The sequence below is a fragment of the Puma concolor genome, chromosome E2 (assembly GCF_028749965.1).
Source record: "Puma concolor isolate L17-30 chromosome E2, mPumCon1.1.hap2, whole genome shotgun sequence".
In the NCBI taxonomy this organism is placed as follows: Eukaryota; Metazoa; Chordata; class Mammalia; order Carnivora; family Felidae; genus Puma; species Puma concolor.
This window is the reverse complement of record NC_141681.1, coordinates 46,077,072-46,088,246: the sequence shown is the minus strand read 5'-3', so window position 1 is coordinate 46,088,246 and position 11,175 is coordinate 46,077,072. Positions and strand designations below refer to the sequence as shown.

At 36.3% G+C, this 11,175-nt stretch overlaps 1 protein-coding gene across 13 annotated transcripts in view; it reads right to left on the bottom strand.

Moving 5' to 3' along the window:
* Nucleotides 1-11,175, bottom strand: part of LOC147573570 (uncharacterized) — a 57,914-nt gene that overhangs the window by 41,800 nt on the left and 4,939 nt on the right. For 7 of the 13 annotated variants that reach the window (XM_086690917.1, XM_086690916.1, XM_086690914.1 and 4 more), the window contains 3 exons: nt 9,237-9,322; nt 6,976-7,102; nt 5,894-5,992 (listed from right to left, as the gene is read on the bottom strand). In XM_086690917.1, the coding sequence (XP_086547043.1) occupies nt 5,894-5,992; nt 6,976-7,102; nt 9,237-9,245 (235 nt within the window). In that variant the 5' untranslated portion in view covers nt 9,246-9,322. Of the gene's footprint in view, nt 1-5,893; nt 5,993-6,975; nt 7,121-9,236; nt 9,323-11,175 lie in introns of those variants that run through there. The other 6 variants (XM_086690919.1, XM_086690928.1, XM_086690922.1 and 3 more) reach the window with 4 other exon arrangements.

Here is an 11,175-nt window from a genome sequence, read left to right as displayed (position 1 = left end):
TACAGATTAAATATTTTTTATTACTTCCTATAGAGATAGGAAACAAAAGCACATCTAAGCTATCTCAGTCAAATATATAAATGAAAAATGGTGATGTCTTCACATCTGATCATCTTCCCAATTGTCTACTTTCACTTAGGTATCTCCACTACATCTGATTTTCTACCTTGCATAGTCATGAGTAAACTTTGCCTGTTTTCACAAGGTAACAAGAAGCTCATCTTTATTTCAGTTTATATATCTACACACATCTATGTTACAAACAGCCTGTTTAGTTCCTTCATGCCCTTCCCTATACTCTCCCCAGAGTCCTCAAAGCCAATGCCATTTAGATGCTACCTAGAGAGTATTTTCGTGATTTTTCAGGCATAAGAACAGTTTTATACCATACTAGCATGCTAATAAAATTCTGAGCAAAGAGATGTTTTTCTCAAATGTGTATTTCCTCAAAAAAATTCCAATTAAGAGTTCACTACTTTTCAAAATGAAAATGGTATTTTTAAAAACTGAGAATACAGGAACATTAGTTTTAATATGCCCAAACTAGAAAGAATCCATCAGAATGGCTATGCAAATTAAAACATACTGAAACAACACAATACTGTATACCAAGGAGAATGAATAATATACAAGTACATGCAACAACATGGATCAATCTCACAAACATAATGGTGAGTAAAAAGCCAGACATAAAAGAACATATACTGTATGGTTCCATTTTTATAAGTTTCAAAAAAAGTAAAATTAATCTATGGAGTTGCTAACAGTCAGGATAGTGGTTAATTTCAGTGGGGAGGAATGACTCGAAGGAGTTAGGAGGGAGCCGCTACTTCTCTCTCTCTCTTTTTTTTGTTTGAGTTTTTTATTTATTTAAGAACTCTCTACACAGAATGTGGGGCTCAAACTCAGGACCCTGAGATCAAGAGTCACATGCTCTTCCAACTGAGCCAGCCAGGCACCCCAGGAGGGAGCTTCTAATATCCCAGCAAATCTCTATTTTGCTGCCGGTCAGATGGGTGTGATCACTTCGTGAAAATTCAGTAAGCTGTTTCCTTATGATTTCTGGATTTTTTTTTTTTTTTTTTTTTTTGGTATACATTTATGTTTCAGTAAGTTTGCTTAGAAAAGGATTACCGAAAACATTAAAAAGTAACAATGATTTAAATAGTGTAGATAAAATGTAAGCAGAGACAGGTAAATGATGATAGAAAATATCACTATCGGGGCACCTGGGTGGCTTAGTAGGTTAAGCGTCTGACTTTGGTTCAGGTAATGATCTCATGGTTCATGAGTTTGAGCCCCGCGTCAGGCTCTGTGCTGACAGCTCAGAGCCTGGAGTCTGCTTTGGGTTTTGTGTCTCCCTCTCTCTCTGTCCCTCCCCCACATGTACTCTGTCTCTCTCTAAAAGATAAATAAAACATAAAATTAAAAAATATATAGGGGCGCCTGGGTGGCGCAGTCAGTTAAGCGTCCGACTTCAGCCTGGTCACGATCTCGCGGTCCGTGAGTTCAAGCCCCGCGTCGGGCTCTGGGCTGATGGCCTGGAGCCTGTTTCCGATTCTGTGTCTCCCTCTCTCTCTGCCCCTCCCCCGTTCATGCTCTGTCTCTCTCTGTCCCAAAAATAAATAAACGTTGAAAAAAAAATTAAAAAAAATATATATATATCACTATGAAATCTGTGTGTCTTCCTCCCTCCCTCTCCCCTTAGTTCCTTCCATTCTCCCACTTTCCCTCTTCCCCTTCTCTCTGTCTCCATCTCCCTACCCCAAAAAAGCAATAAAAAATTATGGCAACTTTGTAAGAATCTTTAGGAAAAAGTCAATTTAAGTCTTCATTAAGATAAATAAGATATAGGGGCGCCTGGGTGGCGCAGTCGGTTAAGCGTCCGACTTCAACCAGGTCACGATCTCACGGTCCGTGAGTTTGAGCCCCGCGTCGGGCTCTGGGCTGATGGCTCAGAGCCTGGAGCCTGTTTCCGATTCTGTGTCTCCCTCTCTCTCTGCCCCTCGCCCGTTCATGCTCTGTCTCTCTCTGTCCCAAAAATAAATAAACGTTGAAAAAAAAAATTAAAAAAAAAAAAGATAAATAAGATATAAATGACATATTAAATGACTAGTAATTAGCTAAATAACAGTAGTAAATAAGTAGGAGGCTATAAAGGTATGACAAACGTTATAAATGGTAATTTCAAAGGATTTACTTATAAATTTAAAAAGTAAAAACCAGCAATGGAAAAGGAAAGTCATAAAAAAATTTGAAAACAGGAAAGTCATAGTTAAAATAAAAGTAAGCCAAAATATTTGTAAGAAAATGAGAAAGTGTTCACAGCATAAATGCTCACACAATTGACATAAGAAACATTAAACAATGGAATGGAAAAACAGAATAAAGGAGATGAGCAGACAGTACACAAAATGTACATAAATATACACAAACTTAAGACAAAATGTCCATATTCTCTCTCTCACACACACACACACACACACACCACAAAGTAGAACAAGTTATAAAATTTATCCTATAGAGGTGCCTGGCTGGCTCAGTTGTTGGAGCATGCAACACTTATCTCAGGGTTGTAAGTTCAAGCCCCACATTAGGTATAGAGATTACTTAATAAAATCTAAAACACACAAACACACACACACACATATCCTATAAATTTAAAGGTTTTCATTAAAAAAAAAAAATTCTGAAAGTGGATATAGTGAACCTGAGACTCTCATATATGCCCCCACCCGTTATAATACATGCCAGATTAAGACCCCGGCACGATGAAAATTCTCACCTAGGAGACTACTCTATAGTATGAACACTGAACTGTAATCTTATGATGTCTGTAAACAAAAAGTCAGCCATATTTGTTTATGCCAGTTCTTATCCTTGCAAGCTACTAAGACAATCATTTCTATAAAAACAAAGCTGAATATTTTAGGTTCTTGTTCTACTTTAAACTGAAACTAGAAATAATAGCCTATGTAATATATATATGATCTAAACAAGAAAAAATTGGCTGGACCTAGAATGAAACCAAAGGCCAAACTAGACATCCAAAAACTGGCCTATGGTAAGGAATTTTAATGTTTTGATTTTTAAGATATATGTAAAATATTTAACTATTTAAAATTAATAAACCAAACACTACTTTGGATTCTACTGAATCAACAACTTCAGTAAACAATGCTAATAGGAAAACACAGTGTTAGCCCATCTTAGATCAATATGAAAGGAGAAATGTTCTTTCCTTTTGCAGAGCATCAGCTTAAATTAAAAAGAAAACGAGGATCATGTTACCTGGTCACAGAATTAATTTGTTTTCTGAGGTATGATGTCTTTCATTACCTTTCTTTGTTGTTACTGATACAAGATAATATGGAATACAGAATATTTATGACAGAGGCAGTACTGGTTATATTAACACCAGGGTTAATGTATCAAGAAGTCTGTAAATATTAAAACCCTATGACCACAGAATTGTACTTCTGAGAATCAATACTTAATAAATACTAAATAATCCATACTGAATCCTAATAAAATACTAAATAATCCTCACATTCTGCTGATAATCTTACTGCTTACTTAAACAAGGAATCAGAAGCAACTGAAAGAAAAATACGTATTCTCCCCTTCACATTATTCAACCAATCTGTGTCCATATCATTGTCATAAGCATGGGTTTTCTTCATAAATTGACTCCTATTCTTTCCCATCTACTGAAGGCTATTCCGTACAATATTATCTATCTTTCTACTCCATCAATTTTCATTTCTTTGAAATCATTCCCTTCAACATTTAATATGTTCTAATACCTCACATCGTAGAAGACATTTCCTGTATCCTATGTGTCTACTTTTATGGCAGAATTCCTTCAAAGAGTTGTATATATTTTTAACACGGTCTCATCTCTCATTTTCTTTTTATTTCCCAAAAACTTTAAAAGTTTACCGCAGAGCACCTTTAACATACACGAAAGTAGAATAGTTTAATAAATGTCTATACAGCTATGACCCAGCCTGAACAACCATCAACCCCTGACCAACCCAGGCCAATGCACACCCCAATCCACTCTTCTCATATTATTTGACACAAATACCATATATTCATTTTTTCTACTTACAGGATTTATTTCTAATAATACCATTATCCAAACCTAAAAAAATGGACACTAATTCTTTAAGAATATCAAAAATGAGTGTTCATACTTCCAACTGTCTCAAAGATAAAATTTTAAGTAATTTAAAAATAGTAAATTTATCCCCCCAAAAAATCCATAGAATACAACTGGTTGACAGGTCTTTTACATGTCTTTTAATCTACAGGTTGGTTCTCCTGCAATCTTTCAATTTCCCTTGTAATTTATTTGTTGAAACTGTTTTGACCCCATAGTGTTTCCCATTTCTTAATTTTGCGGACTATATTCCTAAGGGGCAGTAGAACATGTTCCTCTATCTTCTTCCCATAAATTGGTAGTTGGCTTTAGAAACTTGATCAGACTTAGGACCAATTTTATTGGCAAAGTTACTTCATAGGTGATATTGTGTCCTTTCATTAGAAGTATGTCTGATTTTCACTATTTCTGTGACATTATCAGTATTGATGTTCAATGCCTAGATTCAGTTGTTCATCATGGGTTCCAAAATGGTAATACTCTAATTCTGTCATCTTTCATTTATTCACTGAATACTTTTAAGAAAAACATCCATCTAATACCTATTGGTACAGTTCTTATAAGGAATGCAGAATACTTCTTTTCCTTTATATTTATATTTTCTAGTAAGTTAAATCTCTAGTAGTTTCCAATGGTGAACAATTTACTATTAGTAACACTAAGAATGTATGGAATTAAGCATATTTTATGTATTATAACATATTGCAGTTATGTGTATAGTCAAATAGTTCCATCTTTGACCAGCTAGAGCCTCTTCAAACTGCTTCTTGTTCTCTGACCACCCTATTTAAAGTTACCCAACTCACCCATCATAATTCTCCATATTCTTACCCTACCTACTTTTTTTTTTTAATATGAAATTTATTGTCCAGTTGGTTTCCATACAACACCCAGTGCTCATCCCAACAGGTGCCCTCCTCAATACCGATCACCCACCCTCCCCTCCCTCCCACCCCCCATCAACCCTCAGATCGTTCTCAGTTTTTAAGTGTCTCTTATGGTTTGGCTCCCTCTCTTTTTTTTTTTCCTTCCCCTCCCCCATGGTCTTCTGTTAAGTTTCTCAGGATCCACATAAGATACTTTTCTTCATAATACTTAATCACTTAAGATATTTGGTAACCCATTTGTTTGTTTATTGTATGACTTCCCTACTACAATGTAAACTTTATGAAAAGAGCAATGAAGAAATACATATACAAAAAATGGATTGGAAACAAATTGGATCCAAAGTACAGGTAAAATGGTTGTCATTACAGGGGTACCTGGGTGGCTCATTCCATTAAGCACCCAACTCTTGATACCAGCTCAGGTCGTCATTTCACATTCATGAGATGGAACCCACCATGCTCAGGGCTAAGCATGGAGCCTGCGTGGGATTTTCACTCTCCCTGTCTCTCTGCCCCTCTCCTGCCCATGCTCTCTCCCTTTCCCACTCTCTCAAAATAAATAAATAAACATTTAAAAAAATTTCCTTATTTAAAAAAAAGGTTGTCATTATGGAAGAAAGCTTTCCCCTACTGAAATGACAGGGAAATAGAAGTGAAGAAACAAGTAGCAAGCCATAGTACAGATGAAATTTCCTTGGTGGCTCATGCTGAGATCTAAGTTTTCTTCCCAGGTTTCAGGTCTTTTCTTCATTACCAGTATCTATGGTGTGCGTTTCCTTCCCAACCAGTAGGCCATGCCATGCCATAACCATGTATCTCTGCCTGATTAGCACTTACTCACCTAGGCTCCTTCTTCTTCTCTCATCCCTCACAACCATCCAGGGTTCTTTCCCTTGCTCTAGTAGGGTAATCACATCTGGCTTAGAAATGGTACACCCTGCTTGAAAAAAACATAAGGGTATGTAACAAAGAATTTATTTGATCAAGCCTGCAGAATGAAATAGAGTAATGGGATTGAAAAAAAACATTCATAATAGTGTTACTTCAGGATCACAAGGAATAACAAGAACAGAAGTAGGAACATTGTCTTATTTAAACTCATACAAACTCTGTCTCTTAAGAGGAAGGAATGATTTTTTTTTTTTAAAGAAGAAATAATGATTTGAGAACACTGGTTTTCAAATCCTGGCTCTGCTACCTGGGTCACTATGGCCTTATTTTTCTGTTGTAAAAAGGAAATACTGTATCTAGCCAAAGGACTGTTGTGAGGTTTGAATTAATAAATGTAAAGTGTTTGGATGAGTGTTTAGTACACAGTACACGCTATGCATACTTATTAGGGACTTTTATTAGATATTTTTGCTATTTTTTGTTCTTTTGCTAAGAGGAAAATAATTAGTTTCTTGCCAGGATATTCATCCAATATCAAATGCAAAATTCATGTATTTTAAACTTTTACGCATAAATCACTTAAAAGGTAGTATGTCTGTTGTGGTAAATTCAATGGTCCACTTGAGCTTTAATAAACTGTTGATTCAACCCAGCAACACATATGTTGTATAAGCTTTTTAAATAGATATGTGGAGCCAGATAACCTCTGGTCTTCCTACTCACATTCAGGTGAAGTAACAGATAATAGACCATGTATAGCAATAAGAAACCAGATTTCTTTGATAACTGGTTTTTCTATAAGTGTCTCAGAATTTATATCTAGCTGTCATTAAAGAGAAGTAATTACGGAGAAGGCAAAGAAAGACATAAAGGTCACTAAATTATCGGGGAAGCTGAAGGAGCTATTTAAATGCTTAATGGCTGCAGGTACCTATTCCTAAATACAAAGAAAATATTCAGCTAGCTTCTAGAAAGACAGCCGTGAAATTCAGTCCTATGAATTTCTAAATTATATGACACAGATAAGCTTACCCACTGACACCAAGTTGCTATAGTTCTCTAATATCACATCTCTGTACAAATTCCTCTGATATGAGTTCAGGCATTCCCACTCTTCCTGAGAAAAGTCTACAGCCACATCTCTGAACATCACCAAATGCTGAAATGACAAACCCATGTATTATTTCTAAAATTATTTATTTCTGTAAAGGGCCAATATTTTAAGCTTTGCATGCCACATATGGTCTGTTCCATATCCTTTCCTTTTCCCTTCTTTTTTTAAACAATTCCTTCAAAACATAATTGGCTCAAAGGCTGTATGAAAACAGGCCAAGGGGGGCACATGGGTGGCTCAGTCGGTTAAGTCGGTCTGACTTCGGCTCAGGTCATGATCCTGTGGTTCATGTGTTTGAGCCCTGCATCAGGCTTTGTGCTGACAGTTCAGAGCCTGGAGACTGCTTCAGATTCTGTGTCTCCCTCCCCTCTGCCCTTCCCCTACTCATGCTCAAAAATAAACATTAAAGAAATTTTTAAAAATTTTAAAAAATAAAAATAAAAATAGGCCAAGGGACGAATCTGGCTCATGAGCTGTAGTTTGCCAACCACTGCTAGAGACAAAACTTCCTGTGGGAAGGGGGATACTTCCCTTAATTAAGCACTGTGGGATACTTAATTTTGTTTACTTCTAGATATGTTCACATAAATTAATCAGAATTTCACAATAACTGGAATAGTGATCATAAAAACACTGCTTGCAATGGGCTTAAATGGGCCTAAAAAAATTCTCAATAAATGTGTTTCATTCTAACTCCTTTTCCTTTAAGGATTAGAAAAAAAATTGATGGATTTTTTTCCCCTTCAAATGAACCATAACATTTCTATTTTTAAAATGTAGAGTTTGGGGGTGCCTGAGTGGCTCAGTCGCTTGAGTGTCTGACTCTTGATTTCGACTCAAGTCAAGATGCCAGGGTCGTAGAATAGAGCCTGTGTTGAGCCCTGCTTTGAGCCATGCTCAGCATGGAGCCTGCTTAAGATTCTTTCTCTCTCTCTCTCTCTTTCTTCCCTCTGCCCTTCTCCCCCACTTGCACTCTCTCTCTCTCAAAAACATAAAAAAATAAATTTAAAAAGTAGAGTTTGTATAAAACTAAAAATTTCTTCCAGACCTCTCTTCATCATTGTATCATTAGCATTTTTTGTTATAACAAATACTTTGCTGAATATTTTTAATTTACTAAACAATAGTCCATTTGTGTTAGACTTAGTAATGATTATATTCATATGTTTCTATACTTTTAAATATATTAAGTCATATTTAAAATTTAAGTTATACAAAATCTCTGAAGCTGCAATGTCCAGTATTCTAATTTAGACACATGTAGTTATTGAGCACTTAAATTGTGGCTAGTCCAAATTTAGATGTGCTATAATTATAAAATACATACCTGATATTAAAGACTTTAGAAAGAAAAAAATGTAAAATATAATTTCCATACTGATTACACTTTAAATGATAACATTTTGACTATATATACTGAATTAAATAAAACATTAACTGTACATGTTACTTTTTACTTTTTTTTAATGAGACTACTAAAAAGTTCAAGATGACATAAGTGCCTTGCATATTATTCTATACTCTTTATGAGATGATATGCTGCCTACTGCACTTAAGGCACTAATTCTTTGGGGTGTCTGGGTGGCTCAGTCAGTTGAGTGTCCAACTCTTGGTTTCAGCTGAAGTCATGATCCCAGGGTTGTGGGATCGAGCCCCACATCAGGCTCCACTCTGAGCATAGAACCTGCTTAAGATTCTCTCTTTCTCCCTCTGTCCTTATCCCCAACTAGTGTGCGCTCTCTCTTTGTATATCTCTAAAATTTTTAAAACGACACTAATTCTATACTTTTAATATGTGACTACTAGACAATTTTAAATTACATAGGTAACTCATATTATAATTCCTTTAGATGGAGCTGCTCTAAAGTGATCTCCAGTACTGAGTCGCAGATCAAACAATTTCCTCTATGGACTTCACTTCTATTTTATCTCTGCTCTAGGCAAAGACTGAACATTTAGGAGATGCTGAATAATTTGGTCAATATACACATGGACATGGATGGAGAAGAGAGAGGCAAACAGAAGGGGCCTGGGCTGCCTGATTCCATCCCTTGCTAGAATGGAAGACTAGGAAGAAGCTGTTGGGTGGGGCTCTATTAAGAAGTTTCAGGATATCTAATGAGAATGTTCACATAACCTGAAAAAAATTACCGTACTTTAAATAGAAACACCAACTTACATGAGCCATGATTTTAGAGTTGCAAGAACTGGTTAGTTTTCCTCAAAGATCACTTGCTGGAGAAGCTGAGTCCATAGAAGCTAGAGCTGGGGGAAGAAGGTAAAGCCATAAGAACAAAATTGCTTCAGAGCTCCCAAATTTTAAAAAGTCATACTACTACTCCCTTCCTACAACCCTCTCCCCCCAGCAACACACAGACAAGTTATAAGAGGTAGGATGTAGTTTAGACAAACAGATGTCCTCAAATCCACAGGAAAATCAGTTGCACAAGGACAGACACAGAGCAGAGACTCTCTTGCATGGAAGCACATATTCATATACTTTAGCAGGAGTGTTTCCAGTTAGTCTCCTGCCCCAGGGAGGCTGATCTGGACCTGAGAATGGATTGTCTAGGCCTGTCCTGAGCAGATCCATTTCCCTCCATTCCCACCTTCCCAGCCAAGAAGTGGTTACATCATCTAACCCAGAACTTCTTTCTAAGACACAGGAATGTGGCTGGGCTCCCTAAACCTAAACATAGAAAATACTATGGACAAGAATTTCCTAAACTTTGCTAGACACTGGAATTACCTGCAGGTCTTTAAAAAATACTGATGCCTGGCTCACATCTCTCATTTTTATTTAATTAGTACAGAGTGTGACCTGGGAATCAGGATTTTTAAATTCCCCTCAGATTTTATAAAATTTCTGCCAGGTTATCATAATGAGCAACAAAGTTTGGTAATCAAACTTTGTGTGCATCAGATTCCCCTAGAGGGATTATTAAAACACAGTTTGCAGGGCCTCACTCTTAGAGTTTGGAATTTAGTAGGTATTTGGGGTTGGGCTTGAGAATTTGCAGTTCTAACAAGTTCCCAAGTGATACTTGATGTTGCTCGTCCAAATGTCACAATTTGAGAAAAACTTGCATAGCCCATGCTAGCGGTCTTTATCATGACAAAATTATACTTGCACACTGGGATTCCTTCCCAGGGGGAGGATGAACTACCATTCGCAGGCCCTCAGAGCTCACCAGTCACTACATATCTGTTCAGAATCATCAATACTACCTGCATGATCTCATTTATCAACCCATCTCTCTTGGAACCCAGGCTGGGGAAAAGTGAACTTGTGAAACCTGACCATGGCTAATTCTCTAGAAAGTAGAAATAACTCATTTGTTAAAACTAACTAATAACTAAGGAAATCCATATTAAAGGAATTGGACTAGATTTGAAAAATTGATAATACTACTTACTACTAAAGTTGTGGGGAAATGGACACTTAAGGTATGATGTAGAATGATGTATGGGAAGTGTTTATAATGGGACCAAAAAAGCTGGAAAGAACCTAAATATCTGTTAGCAGGTTAAATAAATTATTGTGTATTCACACAATGGCACTAAAAACCCATGAAAAATGAGGGTGCCGGGTTAGCTCAGTGAAGAGTATGCAACTCTTGATCTCAGGGTCATGAGTTCAAGCCCCATGTTGGGTGTAGAAATTACTAAAAAAATAAGTAAGTAAACTTTAAAAAAGTAAAATAAATTTTAATTAAAAAAATACTAAAAATGAAGGTAAAATTCTTATTTGATATAATGGAAAGATGGTAACTACAAATTGCTGGTAGAAGGTAGGTTAGGAAATAGTTTTATAGTATAATTGTATATTTGGCAGGAAAACTACTTACATAAACATACATGTATATGATGAGGGAGCATAAGGCAAGCTAATACCTCACAAACCCTCCCCTCCTCCCCCCCCACCCCCCCATGAAGGTGGGATATGTGTGATATTCCTCAGACCCTTCTGGCTGCCCAAGAACAAAGGAAAGGGAAGAAAACAAATGGTTAACTGATAGAGATCACAGTCATGCAGGACATGATTCTCCATCACTTTACATATGTCTTAGTAAATGACAAAAAAAAAAAAAAAAAAAAAAAGAGGGCAATCTTATCAA